The sequence below is a fragment of the Sylvia atricapilla genome, chromosome 3 (assembly GCF_009819655.1).
Source record: "Sylvia atricapilla isolate bSylAtr1 chromosome 3, bSylAtr1.pri, whole genome shotgun sequence".
Lineage (NCBI taxonomy): Eukaryota > Metazoa > Chordata > Aves > Passeriformes > Sylviidae > Sylvia > Sylvia atricapilla.
Window position 1 is genome coordinate 108,871,166 of NC_089142.1, and position 17,509 is coordinate 108,888,674.

General features: G+C 45.2%; 1 protein-coding gene across 2 annotated transcripts in view; it reads left to right on the plus strand.

The window, feature by feature from the left end:
- The first annotated feature begins 5,978 nt into the window (after positions 1 to 5,978).
- LOC136359692 (ubiquitin carboxyl-terminal hydrolase 34) overlaps positions 5,979 to 17,509 on the plus strand; it is a 111,809-nt gene continuing 100,278 nt past the window's right edge. For both annotated transcript variants that reach the window (XM_066316560.1, XM_066316561.1), the window contains exon 1: positions 5,979 to 6,117. In XM_066316560.1, coding sequence (XP_066172657.1) covers positions 6,075 to 6,117 — 43 coding nt within the window. In that variant the 5' untranslated portion in view covers positions 5,979 to 6,074. The remainder of the gene's footprint in view (positions 6,118 to 17,509) is intronic.

Sequence of the window (17,509 nt, forward strand, 5' to 3'; positions counted from 1 at the left end):
TGGAAAGCCCAGTCCTTACTCTCCTTAAAGCTCCCAGTTCCAGCTTTTTCATGTCTTCCCATAGACGTGGAGCTTTCTGCTCCACCCTCCAGGCAATAGAGTCTTGATTGGGCAGTTTAAAGTGCAGCAGTTGAACTCCTGTGAAAGGACATGAAATGGCTTGTGAGCAGGCTGAGCCACAGCATCAGAGCTACAGATTACCAAAAGCTGTGCGGAGAAGGTGATTAAAATGGAAATAAAGCCCCCCAACAGCGTGATGGCAGATCACACCCCGCGAGTCAGAGCTGAGCACTGAATTGCTTCTGAGTGTGGTGGCATCACCTCTGCCTTCAGAACAGTTCTGAACAAAAAGACACGCGTGTGTTTATGCACCGGCCTTCCTTCGTGGTTGAAGTTAGGCTGAGGCTCGTGGTCCGGTTGTTCACTGAAGATTTAAGTGTGATCTAAACTTGCAAACAACAAATCCAAAATGTACTTCTGTGTTAATTCAGAGAAGAGTTGTTTTGTTATTTTGATACCTTACGAATTCTCCAGTAACAAGGTTCTAATCTTAGGTTTTGCTTCCCTTTTAGATCTAAAAAATTTTAACTGTGGTCTTGTCTTGTTCTCTTAAGATAATTGGTGCCTTTCCCTGATCTCTGCAGCTGCCATAAAAATGCAGCTCCTGTGGAGTTCTGGATACCATTAAAGATTTGACTTGTGTGTGAGCATATTTTTAGTGCAGTTATCCTGAATGTGAAGAAAACAAAAACAAACCAATGTACATCTAAGAAAGTTCTAGTTCTAATGCACACTCTGTAAATCAAAATATATGGATAAAGCATGAACCGTCATCTAAACATCTCCATAACTTGTAATTATATGTAAACCAATGTTTTGTGCATATTTCTATACAGTTTTTACAAAAAAAATCCCAAAAAACAAAACAGTTCCGTGTACTCCAGGTACATTGATAAATACGAATATTTGGGGGTGTTTTCCGTGTTTACAGGAATTGATTGTCAGCTGATGACACCCCAAGTACTTGTTTCAGGCTGCCATGATGTGTTTGCTACTGTAACTGAAGCAGATTATCTTCCAAAGCATTTTAGGTTAGTTGGTTTTGGTTTTTTTAAACTAGAATAATTTGGTGTGTGTTAATCTGATTGGTTTAAGTGAACTATTTTCCAATAAAGCTAATATTTATGCAAAAAAACCCCAGCTTTAGAAATGCTCATCTCTCTAGGAAGCTTTAAGTGTTACTGGCGATAGTTTTTAGCACTGGAAAGGCAATAAAACTTCAGCTTCAAGGGGGAAAAGAAGAGGGAAAGATGCTGAAAATGATGCATTAACACTGGAGACTTTCTGAGGTGAGGAATTTGCCTTGGTGCTGTGGTGAGGGACCAGGCTGGCCTGGAGTCCATTTATCACTGGGGAAATGATAACTGCTGATCCCAAACTCCTGGGGTGCTGGAAAGTGTGGCTAAACTTCCTTCTCTCCCTTACTAGTTTTGTCTCCAGGTGTTCTGGAGGAAAACTGAAATGGAGATAACTCTTTAAAAACCATCAGCAAAAGAATAATCCTGTCCACCATCAGGAATGCCCCTCTGCACTTCAGTCCTCCAGACTGAATTTATTTTCAGGCTTTCAGCTTCAGGACATCCTCACTGCACTGTCCAAGGCTGTCCCTGTCAGCAAGGTTCCCTTGGGAAAAGGCTCTGCCATTCCTGTTGAGGGAATAATTTTTCAGGTCATTACCCATGTACACTGCACCTCAACTACCCAAAAGTCCCAGGTTTCACACCTACAAACCTGTGAGCACCTTCTTGTGTTTTAAGTCTGCACGGGAAAAGATGGGATTGAGGAGGAGTATTTTAGAGGTTAAGAGAATAGAAGAAAAGGAGACACTCAGATTTTCATTATTTACTCCTTGGAAGTAGAAGTCACCCAGCACTTTTTCCTGGGTGATCTCTTGGATAATCGCTTCCCACTCTCACATCAGTATCTATGGAGGGCCTGTTTTTTGGTTGTGAACACCCTTTAAATATTAAACACTTTTCAATAGTGTCAGCTTTCCCTGAGTCTTGAAGACTGCAGTCTTTTGTGATCTCGCGATTTCAGCAAAGATTATTAGGAAGAACGGGCCAATTTAACAACTGGAGTGGGGAGGGGAGGTAAAATTTCCCCTCATGTGCTGGAGAGCGGGCTCCAGCCCACTTCCTACCCCACTGCTGGTTATTTTAAGAGGGACACTGCTAACCAAACAGGAAAAGTTCTCCAAAGGAACATTGCAAGGGTGTGCTTCACCATTAAAAAGTTTAAAAGAGCTCCAAAAGTACGACAGAAGCTGCCTGAACCGCTTTGGTAGTGGTTCAGTTTCCAGTGGCACTCTCTCGTGCTCAGAAATGCCTTGTCTGTACTCACATGGTATTTCTGGCCAAATTTTGAGTATTCTGTACTATTTGGGGTAAATCAATTTGAATTTGTCTTCTCAGGGTGCTGTGACACCAAAGTCTAGTTAGACATGAACCCTGTGAAAAAGTTTAGAATGCTAAAAGAGCACTGAAGGTCAAGTGCTGAAACTTAAATGTGAGTAAACTTAAACTGATTCTCTTGGCCTCCAGCAGCATTCCAGACACGAGGTCACAGATCTAAATGGATTCCAGTTCAACTATTAGCTCAGTGTTAGGATGTGAATTTTGGAAATTCATGTTCTTGCTATCAATCCAGTCCCACACTTGGATTAAGAATTTGAGTTTTGCCCAGGTCTTGCATTAATCTTTGTCACCCCTCTGGAACTGTGCCGGCACTTTGCCAGAGCAAATACTCCCAGATGAGGAGCACTGTGGCCAGGGGAAGGGAAGGGGCCTGCCTCCTAAGGATCAAACAGCCTTGCTGCGATGGCACACACAGAGAATAAAGCTCAAGAGGAAAAACAAAGCATCTAAGAGCAGGAGGCTGATGTCTCTGCAACCAGGCCACTGACAGATACTGTCTGCAGCTTAGAAGCTAAAATTTAACTTTAAATAATTCAATTTAGTCTCCAGTTAAAAAAACAAAACGTGTGCAGTAAACGGGATGAGGTTTTCAATATTCTCTTCTGCTCAGGGTCACCCATGTTCTTGTGCTGTATTCCTTAAGCTTGGCCTGTGCCCCCCTGCTCCAGAAGGTCCCTTCTGCTGACTTGGGTGTTTATGTGGACAGCTGCTGGCTCAGGAAAACCATCTCAGAAGATGTTCTGGCAGCTGGTTTTGAGTCTGTTACAGAAGTTACTGCAGAGCCTGTAATAAGGGAGAAAGAGCAGAGAGAAAAGTGCGAATTCAAGTCAGATGATGCAGATTGTAGGATGAAATGTTCCACCGTAACTGAAATGATCTTGGACACACAGAAGATAAGGCAGCACAAGTGAAAACTAATGTAGATGCACAGCATAAATCCTCTGATCTACCTTTTGATGGACTCCAGCTTTGAAATTAGTGCTGTAGAAGAGAAAGGTGACCACTACATTAATTCAGGCAGGAACAGAGCATAATTGCAATTTTCTGGACTCCTTTTATTCTTCCATTATGAATTCTCAGGGTAGCTGGAGGGGATGAAGCAACCCAAAAAGGCTTTACAGGGTGCAGTACATCTGTGTCATTTTAATAACTAAACCAGTTAGCTAGTGAAGAGTTGTTATTATTACGAAGGTTTAGTGATGTAACCCATTCATTTAATAGCTAATTAGCTCGTGGTGGTCAGATTTCCATCTATAGAAAACACATAATTTAGAAAAGGCACTGTCAGGAATTAAAACATCTATAAATTAAATTTGAGGAGAAAGATTAGTAAAAAGTTTCAGGGAAGTTTTTAGGTTTTTACTCAAGAATCTCCATCCTCTCTTTTGCATTCCTACCCTTGTTATTCCCATTTGAAATACAAGTACTTGCATTAACATCTTATGTGAATTAAAGTGACAGACAAGAAATCTGTATCTCCTGTAGGCTCTGAAGTTAACTTTCTTTATTAGTTTAAATTAGAAAAGGAAATTTCAGCAGGGAATATTTAGGAGCAGCTATCTTCGTTGATAAGCCTAACTTGGAAAGTATTTCAAAACCGAGCAGTGAGAAGAACTCTGGGTGAAACATCATTCTAGTATATTCCTGCCTTGCACTGTAGTTGTTTCCTACCTGCTGTTCACAGGAAATTGTCTCTTACTTTTAAAGAGCAGTGAAATTTTTTTGTCTTAGTTTAACAAAGGAGGATCGTTTGGAGGTGAGCGTTCTGTGCCCTGGAGTGGGAGGTTACACACACAACCACCGCGGTGTTATCAGCCTGCATAAATATTCACATGGAATTGCAAAAATCCCAGAACTGCATCTCCACAATGCCATCCGATTTATTTCAAGTGGAAGAAATATGAGCCAGCCACTGAGGAATTAAAAACAACTTTTCCCCTCTCCTCATTTGGTGATTCTATTTGACTTTCTACTAAACTATATGGCATCTGCATTGCGGCTATTACTAGATTTGGGTTTTTAATCCTACCTACAGGTCGGTAAACTGGAAGCGCTCAGAGTTAACTCACGGCCTCACCACTGGGTGGTAGTACAGATAAAAAATAGCGCTTAACACGGGGGAAGTGCCCACTTCGGGGGAGAACCAGCCGAGATCTGCCGTGTGACCCACATTCCAGTTTACCTGGGAGAGGGAGCAGCATGGAGACATGGCAAAAAAAACCAAAACCGGGGTGGGGCGTGGGTGGGCTTATTTTTTTCTCTTTTTAATGGAAAACAGATGTTCGCCTGAAAATTTGTCACCCACGGGTTTGAAACCTCGTTCAAAACGTACCCAAGACAAAGTGAACTAACTGCTAGTCGTAACAGCACCAACTATGGACCCTCAATTTAAGTTTTTCGTTTATTTACAAAAGGCTATTTCCAGCCAGCCACAGATGCCATTACTCACTGTACAGAATAAATCACGGTGCAAGAAGGGGGGCCATAAAAAAACCACAAAAAACCAAAAAACAACCAACCCCCCCCCAACAAACAAACCCAAAAAACGCGGGCGGAAAGGCAGGCGATGAAATGAAAGCAGTCATTAATAGCAAACGCTCCCGTAGCCCTCCCTGTCCCCTCAGCGCCCTCAGGTGCCCCGCTCCCCTCAGCCGCGCCGGGCGGGAAGGAGATGGCGGCGGCTCTTCCGTCCCGCGCCCCGCCGGCGGAAAACGCCAACAAACCACCCGAAAGACCTGGAAAGCCGCCGGGAAGCCGGGAGCTTCCTCGCTACGGAGCCGGGCTCGGCGTGCTAAGCGCTCCCTTCAGGCGGGAGGTCCCCGAGGCAGGCCGGCGAAGCGCGGCGGGAGCGCGGCCGCGGGCACCGAGGGAAGAAGGGCCGGCCGGGAGAGGCCGCTCCCCCGCGCCGTGGCGGCGGCGGCGTGCGCGCGTTCCCGGCGGAGATTCCCGGCGGCGGGAGGCGGGAAGAGAGAGGGCAGCGGCAAGGGGAAGGGGAAGGGGAGAGGGCAGGGACGGGCGCTTCCCGCCCTCCCGGGCGCGCGCCCAACCGCCGCCGCCGCCATCTTGGCCTCCCGCCCCCGGGCCGCCTCCTCCGCGCTCGCCATCCCGCCGCTCGGGGCCGCGCGGGGAAGGCGGGGCCACAGGCAGAGGGCAGGAGGAGGGCCTCGGACCGCCTTCGCCGCCTCCCGCCTGCTCGGAAACTGCCGAGCGGCGCCCGAGCGCCCCGGCCCCCGCTTCGCTCCCGTCCCCTCCTCCTCCTCCTCCTTCCCCCTCAGCAAAATGGCGGCGCGTGGAGTCCCTGGGAGCCAGTGAGTGACTCGGCTTCTTCTCCTCCTCCTCCTCCTCCTCCTCCTCCTCCCCGCCGCTGCCGCCGCCGCCGCCACAGGCTCATTTGCATTGATCAGCCGCCCCGGATCCCAGACCGGCCCCTGCCTCTCCCCCCCCTCCCCTTCTCTTCCCATTCCTTCCCGCCCCCTCCCTCCCCTCCCCCCCGGTGACCCCCGCCCCGGCCCCCATCAATCATCAATCAGCAGCACCGAGCGGATCAATCAATGGTCGGGAGGAGGCGGCGGCGGCGGCTGCTGCTGTTAATGAACAATGTGTGAGAGCTGCGCCGAGCTGCTGGAGGTGTTAAATGAGAGTAAGTGCGGCCGCCCTCCCCCGCTTCCCTCCCCCCGGGCCGGGACCCCGCGGACCCTCCTCTGCACCGGGTTACAGCCCCGCTTCGCCTCCCTGCTCGCCTCTCCCCGCCCGCCTCGGGCCTCCCGGCTGCGGGCTTCCCTCTCTCCGCTGCCATGGAGGAGCTCCCTCCATGCCCTGCTCGGCGCTTCCTTCCCTCTTCCTTCCCCGCTCCCCGCGGCCTGGGGCGGGCCCGCCGCCGCCGTGTCCCCGCTCCATCCCCCTTTCCCTCGGGATCCGCGTCCCCGGCAGGCGCGGCGGGGCCTGGCCGGGCTGAGAGCTGCCCGGGAGCGCTCCGGGCCGGCCGGGCCTGGGCCGGCTCCCTGTAACCAGCAGCAGCGGCGGCTCGGAGTGCTCGTCCTCCCCCTCGCCGTGCCCGGCCTCGGCACGCCGTGCAGGTGCCTTTCGGCACCCAGCCTCCCGGAGCTGCCAGGGAAGCGGCGCCTGCAGCAGCCCGGCTCGGACCGGCGAGGCTGGGCAAGGTGCTGCCGGGTGTTTGGCTCCGGGGGTGGTCTCTGGCTCCCTCCCGAAGTTTCCTCTGGGCGAGTGTTGCCGGCAGGGTCGGAGGGGTGATACAGCAGGTGTTCCCCCCGCTGCCGCTGGGAACAGCAGCGTTTGGGCCACCAGATTCCCTGTAGGCCTCGCCTGTCCCTTGGAACCTGTGCTCCGTGGCAGCCAAGGTACCTTCCCGGCTTCTCAGGAGCTCGCACGAACAAAGACCAGAAAACCACCATTTCTACGGATGCTGAGGAATTGAAACAACTTACCAGCTGAAGTTTGTGATTAGAGGGAAGTTTTAACTATCTCGGATCTTAATCGTGGCGTTTTTCCTGGTTACGCTCTGCAAATCCTGCTCCAGCAGAATGCTGCCTAGGACAGGGTTTGGGTAGAGTTGTCCTCACTCTTCTGAGGCCCACTTCCACACATGGGCTGTTTGTTCTTCCCTAGGATCTTACAGGAGTTGAACATTGGCCTCTTTCTTGCTGGGGAAATAGGGTATTCAGGGATGGCCAGCATTTCATTTGAGAAGTAAAAATGTGGGTGTAAAAGTAACTTCTAGGACAGTTCAGAAGGCTGGAATAAATCAGATTATGTCAATATTACACACCAAATGGTTATTTAAACAGTAGGTTCAAAATAAGACTTAATTATCAATTGTACGTGATGTCAGCTGCTTGTTGGAAGAGAAAACTTCACTTGCTTTAGATGGATTGATAAGTAATCATTGCTTAAACTTGATTTGAATTGGTATGATCAAATAGAAAAAAAGTTGTAACGCTGAATTTGATATTTCAAGGAATCCCTGAGATTCCGGTATTAATTGATTTTTACAGGTGTTTTAAGATGATTTGGATTGATGGAGATGGATATTTCCCTATAGATAAAGCAATGTCTTCAGTCACTTTAACAATTCTTTTTAAGTGTGTATATATATATATATATATAAAAAACTGGGGTATGGATAATTTAAGGGTTCTGCATTATACAAGATATATTTCTGCTATTAGGTAGAAGGAAATATGTCTTTGAAAGTTGAAATTCATTAGGAGAATACTGAAGTACTGCTGCTATGTAGTTAATTTCAAAAAATGCTGCTGAAGTGACATTAGGTTTGGCCTTGCCTTCAGAGAAAGAAGCCCACTGTAAATCACCAGAGCTGTTTGGTGTGTGTGTTTGGATACAAAGGTGTGTGATGGTGCTCTCTCCTCGCTGGATCAGGCTGAACTCTGAGAAAGGGATGGTTTCTTTTATGACTTCCTGTTGAGTTGTTGGTGTTCCTTAAGTAATAATGAAAGGTACATAATACAAAAAGGATGTCAAGCTTTGGTTTTAAAACACTGCAGCAGAAATGAAAAGTGGTAGCAGAGAATGGGGTCGTGGCCGAAATGTGTGAGCCACAGGCTGCCAGCAGCTTCCTTTGCTGCCCACAGAGTTTTTGGGATCAGCTCTGCACCACAGCTACCCAGGCAGGGTTTTCACAGAGGTTCAGGGAGCAGCATCTCCTTTCTCTTGGAATTTCCTTGCTAAACCGTTTTTGCATGGCCACGCGCTGCCCTTGGTCTTCATTTGCTCTAAAGTTTACAAAGTGTAATTTGGTGTCTGTTGCATTACAGTGGACTTGAGAGGGGGAGTGACAGCAGCTCTGGGCATGGTGTTTGGGAAGGAACAAGTGGGAAGCTCCTGCGTTCTTCCTGAGAAGTTACCGACTGAGGGGTGACAGAAAGGTGAAAGTGAGCAGCTCTGCCATCAAACAGGCAGATTTTTATTAGAAGCATGTTAGTCCCACTGCAAACAGCTACGGTATTAACCCACAGCCCATACCTGTGCAGAGATGGGGATTTTGTCCGGCAGTGATCTTTGTGTAGGCCCAGGGTTGTGTCCTGGGAAGACTCCAGGTCCTGTGTCCTGGCTCAGTGGCACTCAGGGGCTGCCTGAGGTGCTGAACTGGACACCTGTGGATTGATAAGCCTTTTTTTTTGGCCCAGGGTTTGTAAGTATGCATGTATGTATTTAACATACATTGCTGTCCTTAAGGAGAAGTAGGCAATATTCTGTGGGCGGAATCAGCAGTGTTATATTTTTTATTATGTATTTCTTTTTTCATCTCTTGCAGCATCTTGATTTTCAGCATTTGATCTGCATGTTCAGCCCAGTAAGTTCCCTGATCTTGAAAGTATTTCCTGAGAAGTAGTAATTTCAAGTTATAATTTGATCTGGGAACTCAGTAGAATGTAAATTCCCCTATGAAATGCCCAGGCTTTAGAGGAGTTTTTGCACTGTAAGACAATCTGTTCAATCAGAGCAAACAGTCTTAATTTCTCACTGTAGATTTCTTAGCATCATTTACATTATCCCAGACAGGGTTTAATAGGAGTAAAGTCTGTAAAGAGTCTGATTTTTCTTTAATTAATCTTCCACAATATAAACATTTTTAGTAGTCTTTAATAGGGAAAAAAAAAGGAAGACACAATAGGCTGCTTTTTAAGATAAGGCCACTTACTTACAATGAGCTTAAGAACAGATTCTCGTGGCATTAATTATAGGGGCTCGTTTAAATGGGCACAGATTTTACAGGAAAAGTGCACTGAGGACATCCTGTGCTTTTATGTTAATGTACAGCATTCTGTATCCCAAAATGAACCCTGATATACTTTGCATTCCTTGGTTTCTTTGGATGCCAGGTCTTGTCAGTCTAGGAGGGTTTAGATTGAGTTTCATTTGTTCTTGAGTAATATTTACATTTCTGTGCTGTCCAGAGGCCCTGATCAGGACAGCTCTGTTTAGCTAGGCACTGCACAGATACCCAGATAATCTCAACCCTAAAATAAGCCAGAAAACACAGAAGTGTATCATCAGAGGTGGGTTTGGCTGTCTCAGGTCTCTGGCAGGAGTTCTGCAGGTTGCTGTGTCCCACCTGGAGTCAGGGGCTTAGTTTGAGCTGCCTGTAGGTCCGTGCCATCCCTGCTGAGGCTTCACTCCCAAGTGTTGAGTCTGGGACTGCAGCTCATTTGATGTGTCTTGACTTAAAACCCCGTAGATGGTTTTGGTGTAGGCTTGCTTTGTTCTTCTTCTTTGGTTTGGGTTTTGTAAAAGTAAGAAACGAAGATTACAACATGGAAAAAATAGGGTTTGTTATGTAGCGGCAGCTGTGGTTTTAGGTTACCTTGGTAGCCCTTGGTCATTCCCAGTTCTTGGTTTCTGGGGACAAAGTTTGTTTTCTTCCCAGCATTCTGCTTCGCTTTTTTCAATTATTACCTCTTTAGCCCATTTTTTTCCCCAGTCAGCTCTGAAATGTTGTAAAATCAGTTCACATTGATGATTGGAGCCTTCTAGATGTTATTCTACTACACCTGCTTGCAGGCTATTTTTCTCCTTATGTCTTCCCTTTAGTAAACCAGAAAAATGAAAAAACCCCAATGACTAACCCAAAACAACCCCTTCCAGTATACTGTAGCACAAGAGATGAATGTGGACTCACACTGTTGTTTTTCTGTCTGTTATCACTGTCAGCTGGCCTGCAGAACTGCTCCCAGAATGGTCAGGTCCATAAAACACTTGAGGTGCTGGAGTGCTTTACTGTTTGTGTAGTTTCAGGATAGCCCTGAATTTGGATGCTGGAGATTCTTGGCTTGGCTCCTTGTCATTTTTTTTGGCACGTAGGGAGTACAAAGAGTAGCCTTGGAGGTTGGGTGACGGTGTGTTTACCTGGAGGTAGGTGAGAAATTGTGTTCCAGAACATTGCAGCGTTCAGTTTGCTCTTTAGGATCTGAAGAGGATCAATATTTTATACTGTGATAACTCAGATATTGAGGATGGGTTATAAAATTATTACAAATATTGCATCATTGACCTCACTTGGTCTCCAAGAGCTGCTCTCACTTGTTCAGTGATAACCTGTAAACTTCAGGATTCATTACTCGATTTCTCTGGTGTTTTGTGCAGATCTAAAGTTTCATTTGGCTGTCTGATGATTCCTCTTGTGCAAAACTGTAGAAGTTGTCTCTGTTGCATGGCTTTTTTCTTTTTCTTTTTTTAAAAGAGTAGTCTTTTTTTTTTCCCCCTTAAATAATATATCCATGTTCAGAACCTCTGCAGAGATGCTATGGAGTTTTTTTGGGTGTAACTGCCCAAACTTTTGGACCATTGCTCTCTCCTATTGAAGAAGAGAAAGTCACTTGTTTATAACACTGAAATTCAGTAATTTTTTCATGTTTACTTTTGTCTTTGACCCTTTTTAAGGCAATCAGGCTTAAAGAAAAAATTAAAATAACCTTTTCTTTATAGCAGCGTCGCCAAATTGCAGTTAGGGACTGTGGAGTACTACTCCAAATCAACTGGAGTAGACAGAGGGAAAAAATGGAAGAAGGAACTTGTGTCCTCATGAATTGTGAACTTTCTAAAGTGAAAGGGAAGGTGACACTAAGACGAAGTTGGTTTCTTTGTAATTGTAAAGCAATTGAAGGAAAAACTCTGTGACTTTATAGCTAAAAGGCTTCTAGTTTTGGAAAGATGTTTCAGCTTTTGTTCTGTACAATTATTTTGGTTCATGTTATTTGATGTGATCAGAAATGATTTTGTCCTGAGACTTTTCCTGTTCAGGCTGCTGCAAACTGGTTCCTTCTCGTTGCTCAAGCCACTTGATCAGTGATGCTGAAGATGAGTTACATAAATCCCGTTCTGCTGAGTTCTGTTGTGAGTTACAGGCTGCTGATGTGTATTTACCAAGATGCTTCTCTCTGTATTTAGAGAAATCCTCTGTTGGATAAGTACTGGGAATCGTATCCTTAAAGCCACGAGGCTCTGGTATTGTAGAGTGCGTTAGTCAGTGGACAACTTCAAGGAAAATGAGGAAAGGAAAAGAAAAACATCCCTTGCTTCATGTTCAAAAGAACAGTGTAGAGCTCGAAGTCATCATGTTTCCCATGCAGGAAATCTTCCTGTTTGATGAATCTTTGGATGAGGTTGGTGCTATATTGTGTTCCCTCCAATAAGGGTAGTTTTCCAGTCACCCTGGAAAGTGCCAAGCAGCTCCTGAGCCAAATCCAAGACAATGTGCTTTAGGCTGTCCGGGATGCTGTTGGTGTTGGTTGCTCTCCCAGAGCAGCTCTTGGAGCTGTCCTTGGGGGCAGAGTGTTGTGGAGCACTGTGGGTGCTTGGGCCCTGTCACACTGGGGTTCAGGATCTCGGGGAGCAGACCTGGCTCCATTTCCCTCGGCCTGCCTTGGCCTTGGGGGATTGATGGTTTTGTCTGCTGGAGACACGTCAGGGCATTACGAGCCTCGCCCATTCCTTTAATTCATAGAATTCCTTTTTGCTTCTTTTCTTGTTTCTGCTAATACAGACCTCCTGTGTTAGAGGTTTTCATTCCTTGCTGCTGGATTTCTCCATGTCACTGCAGTTTGCTTCCGTCTTTCTGTGTTCAACTAACATTGAGTCAGAAAGCAAATCCTGGAATTGGGTTCTGTGTCCAAGGGATGAGCAGGCTGTGATTTGTCATTTTAGTAATTGGGAGGGAAGATCAATGTTTACTTCTGGCTTCCTTTTATTTCATCTGTTTTCTTCTCTGAGTTTTTTCCAGGTAGCTAATAGGGGTTTCTACAGCCCAAGCTACACCTTTGTAGTTGTCTGGATGCTGGGATAGTGTGAAGAAGATTGTTACCATCCTCAGGAGCAAGTGGTTGTGCTGATTACTCAGTGCTGCTTGTAGTAACAGCATGCTGCAATTAAACAGAATTGTGGCCATTTAATTTCTGTTGTTTAAGCTTATATTGAGGTGATTTCTTCTTTCATTTTGTGCAGCAAATTGTCAATTTCTCAAAAATGTGAAGAGGTGAGAAGCCATTCTTTCCACTTTTTTCTTTTCCTTGTATGGGAATTGATTTGCAGTCTGAATGCTAAACATGGACATGCAACTGTGAGGATTTCTGTGGTGTCTTAACACTTTGTAAAAATATCCAGCTTGTTGTAGATTTTCAAAGTTTTATTTCTGGACTTGCTCGGATCCAGCACGTCTGGTGGACAGTGAATTTCTCAAGGGAACTCTGGTGCAAATGTGTTGTAGTTCCGTGCATTTGTACAGAGCTGCTCATGAGATTTAGTGCTGAAATAACTGGTGGAAGAAGTTAAGAGTTGTCAGGAAAAATCCTCGTGGGAAATGCACCTTTGGGAGTTGACCTTTCTTTAGCTAATTTGTGGAAGGGCTGTGAGTAAGACTTGAGAAACCAGTGACAGTTGAGGCTCGTTTCCAGATCAGCATCCCCGCAGATCCTTGGTTCCCATCAAGGAGGTGAGTGGCCAAGCTTTTTTTGCCTTTTCCCACACTTTCCAGACATTGAAGAAGCCTCCAATTCATTGCACTGACTTCCATTTGAGAGTTTTTCATCTTTGTAATTGTGTATAGAAACATGCTTTATGCTGTGTTGTTCAACACTCGTCTTTATTTTTCTGTTGTGCTTCTTGGCTCATTTTGGGGGGGATTTGGTAATTTCTAGCAAGAGTTTAACTTCATCTTCAGGAAGTGCTCAGTTGCCTATTTATTATTCCGTAACACGTAATTATTAAATTCTTCATAATTTAGGTTTCAATACAAACCCCATGGTTTTCACCAGCAGTGAAATTACTTTTAAGTGGGTGTGAACTGAAAAACTGGTACTTTTCATTGTCATTTTCTGCCTGTAGTCGCTGTTCTTTGCAAATCTCGTGATCAGATTTCATTTTAAACTCTGTGGGCATCAACAGAACTGACAGTGCTTTCACATCTGTGCTCTGTCTGCTTGCAGAAGCTGTGAGCAATGCTGGAAATGGACAGGGAGATGTTTGCTAGAGCTGTAGAGGGGCCAGAGAATCTCTGTTGAGGAGTTTGGGAAGTGGGCTGTCAGTGGAGGGCTTGTGTAGCACAGCTTACCCACCCTGGTCAGACACCTGCCTTCTGGACCAGAGGTGTGTGCAAGGTGGGATTGCACTCTGGGCTCACAGGCAGCAGCTGGTACAGGAGACTGAAAAGTTATTTCTGCATTTTGGAGCTGTTAGAGGATAACACTGGGCAGTGTGAGCTCAAAAGCTTGGTAAAAGTAAATTCTCCTGCTTAGTTGAAGGACAGTCAGGTAAGTCCTTGTTTGTGTTAGCTGGTCTCTGACTTCTTTCACAGCCAACAACAAACTCTTGCTGGTTTCTTAGGGCTGAGATGCTTTTGCCTCTGAGCTGCCTTTTTTCCTTAATATTTGAAGTGAAACTTGTGCCAGAGTATTTCAAGTCCTCGGTGTCAGGGCTTGATCTGCTGATGTGATATTTGGAGTAGATGCAGTCTGGTCAATTGAAATCAGTTTCCATCAGTGTCTTGGAAACCTGGTGGTTCTGCACAACAGTGCCAGTTTGACTCTTTCCAGAGTGACTTGGCCTTGAACTCTGTGTAGCCATAGTTACAGATACTGCCCCATGTGTTCTTGCTGATATGAGACCTGTAAAAACATTTGTTTATATCAAAATGGCACCTGTAAATGCATTTTCTGGTCGTGGGGGATGCTTGTCATGGGACTTAACTGCTGTCTTGGATATCCTTGTATGGACCCTGTGCATTGCCTTCAGTCATCATTCATTTCTCTTACTTCTGTCAACTGATCAGCTTTTAAAAATTTTGTAATTGCTTTAGCCAATATATTACCTAGCACACCATGTGTTTGAGAGAATCACTAAATGCAGATTATCTGGCACAAAAGGAATGCAAAATTTGAGTGTACAACTGAGAGTTGAGAGAGACAGTGCCTTCATTGCTATAGCCTGCCCTTTCTCAGGATTTGATTGTCCTTTGTGAATGAGTGTTGCTTGCACCTGTGCTGATGGAAACAAATAAAGCCTTGGAGTTCAAATGCTGAGCAAAGCTCTTCCTGGGCTTTCAATGAGCTGCCCCAAGCTCCATTGAGGATAATGACCCATTGCCCATTTACCTCTCATCTCCTTGTTTAAGCAGGCTTAAATATACTCTGTAAGAAATGAATTAATCATAATTGCCTCTCACAGATTTTGTCCCTGAAACCTGGAGCACAGTCATTACATGCTTTTGTTTTAAATCTACTGGTAATCTGTTGCTTCTTATGGGCCGGGGTGGCTCAGTCGTGGGCCTTTTCTTTCTGGTTGTGGGGGAAAGCTGCTGTTGTTGTCTGAAACTGATTCACAGCGTGCCAAGTAGTACAGCTGAACTAATTTGCAAAGTTCTCTCTTGAAAATAGAACGCTTCCTGGAGTAGGTATTTTAATTTTTGCATTCCTTGCGACTTTTAATTAAAGCTAATAGAAAACCTCTTTAGTTTTTGGAACCTTGTTCATGCAATTACATCTTTGTTCTATTTATAAAGAAGTTTGATAGAGTTTTGTGTCTTTACCTTAAAGCAGTATTTTAGAAGAAGTTCAGGGCTGGAGTATTAGAGAGAAATTCTTCAGACCCAGAGTCATTCAAGTACCGATACATTACGTTATTGAAAGGAAAGAATGTAAGTGCTCTCTTGTAAACTGAAGGCGAGCAATCCTTTATCTGAGCAGTAGTTCTGGCATTGACACTGTCAGCCCTAGCTTTCAAATTTACCTTGGGATAATTAGTGATATGCTAGGAAATGCTCAAATTATGCAGTGCTTGTCCAATCCTGCATTGATTCCTTAAGAAACTTGCAGTAGCTGTTGTCAAAATATTATGATGGGCAGCCTGACTTTCCACATCTAGTATGTGTTTTGGTGATGTCAGGCAGACTTGATTGTGGAAATACTGCCTAAATTGAGCTGGGTTTTTTTATTTTGTTTTGTTGGGTTTTTCTTAATTAAAGGAGGAACTATGACATCTTCAATACAAAGAAAAAACAATCTTCCCAGAATTGTAACATCTTGTCTTGGAGTCAAAGACAATTCACAATACTGAGTTGAAACAGGACTCTGAAATAAGACTTTTTTTTTTTTTTTTTTTTTTTTTTTTTTTTTTTTTTTTTTTTTTTTTACAATTCCAGTGAGTGGCACAGATGCTTTGAAATTGCTTTGTGGTTTTTTTTTTTTTTTTCCCCTTAGCAATATGTAACTTGCCTTTCCCTGGAGAGGGAGGACTGCAATATCTTGGCTGCTGAGAATCCCAAGATAACAGAAGCACTAGGAGGTGCAGTGCAGAGATCCCACAGATCTTTTCACAGACTCCTTCTGTCTGATATGGAACCAGTGCTGATGATGAGCACTGCTGGGCCCAGCCTTCAGCCCTGCTGTCCTGCCAGGCTTTCATGGAAATGCAGCAGCTTGGGCATCCCACTGGCCAGGAACAGCTTTGTGCCGCCATGCTGGGCCCAGGGAGCCCTCTGAGAAGCTGGGGGTGTGAAAAGGACATTTGGAGACTCCTGGTCAATCTTCTTGGGCCAGCAGAGCCAGAGCCAGATGCCGTTTGGCCCAGTTTATTCCATTCCCAGTCGGATATCCCACAAGCTGGTCTTACCCATTTCCTCCTGGTGGTTGATCAAAAAGGCCATCTGTGCATGACAGTGTTCCACGGATGGAAGCTCGTTCTGCTCCTTGAGCCTGTGATGAGAGTCTCCTCTGTATCCATGCCACTCAGTGCTGCATGGGATACTGCTTGTTCCTCAGTCATTGGCATAGCCCAGCCTCAGTTAGGCATTTCATGTTCCCATCTTATTCTGGCCAGATTTCCACTCTTGGGTGTCTGTGGATTTAGTTCTGGCCAACTTGGCGTTGTGGCTCACTGAGTGGGGGAAGTGAGTTGACATGGTGCTGTAACTTAGGCTGGGCTTTATGTTGTGCAAGGTGCAGTGCTGCTGCTGGGCCTGGCCTGGCTCACGCTGCAGCACAGAAGTTCTACACTTGAGATGCTGTATCTAAGAGTTTATTTAGATTGTGGTTCTGGGTAGAACCAGCTCCAGTGTGCTGGGTTAATGTGGGTATCTTCTGATAATTGGCATTTGGCTGCATTTAAAACAGGTGGAACAGTTCCTGGAAGCAGTGGCTGTGGCAAGTTCTCTTTGAGAAGGTGGAAGTCTGAAGATGCTCTCAAGAAGGACTTCTTTTTGGTTTAGGCGGACATCTGCAGCCATTCTGAAGGGGCATTTTTACTCAAAGCAGGTGTGGCCTGGCACGATGAAAACTTCAGGATGGCATCACTTCTGCAAGGTGCCAATCCTTGAATTGCATACAGCTGCCCAGAGCCAGCTGCTGCTGTTTTGCTCCAGACTGCATTAACTTACTATGATTAAAGGAGAACAGGTGTTTGCTGGAGAAGGGAAACGTAGAGATTGAAAGAGAGAACTTGTTGGTGTTTGCAGAGAAACAGAAGATAAAGGCAGCAGTTACCTGAGGTCAGCCAATTTGCTCTGTTCTGGTGAAGTTGTGTCTTGGAAATGCTGTCTGGTTGATGAACATGCCAATGCTGATTCTTCTCTCTGTGTAGCTGTGCTGTGCACTGGAATACTGAATTAAAACTCCTCAGGCCCTTCTGATCGCAGAGTGGCTGTGAGGAATTACTCAGGTGTTAAATAAATAACCAGCTGGGACACCAGTTGAAACTGCTTTTTCCTTGCTCTTTTGAGTAGCTCCTGTATTTCCATTCCTAAGAACACAGTATTGCTTAGATTTGCAACCCTTTGCCAGTTTTATTTAAATTGCCTTTGTTCCAAAGTTTGGGTCTGACACGATCAGAGTTTGGTTTTTCCCTAAGGAAATGAGACTCCTAAAGTTGCTAATTCATGTCTTTAAGCCATTATGTTTTCTTCAAAATGTTTGCATACTTCACAGTCAAAGAGTTGCAGGAAAGCAATCTATTTACCAAGCTGTAATATTTATAAATACAAGAAGTTTAAAGTTTTGTGTAGACTTAAA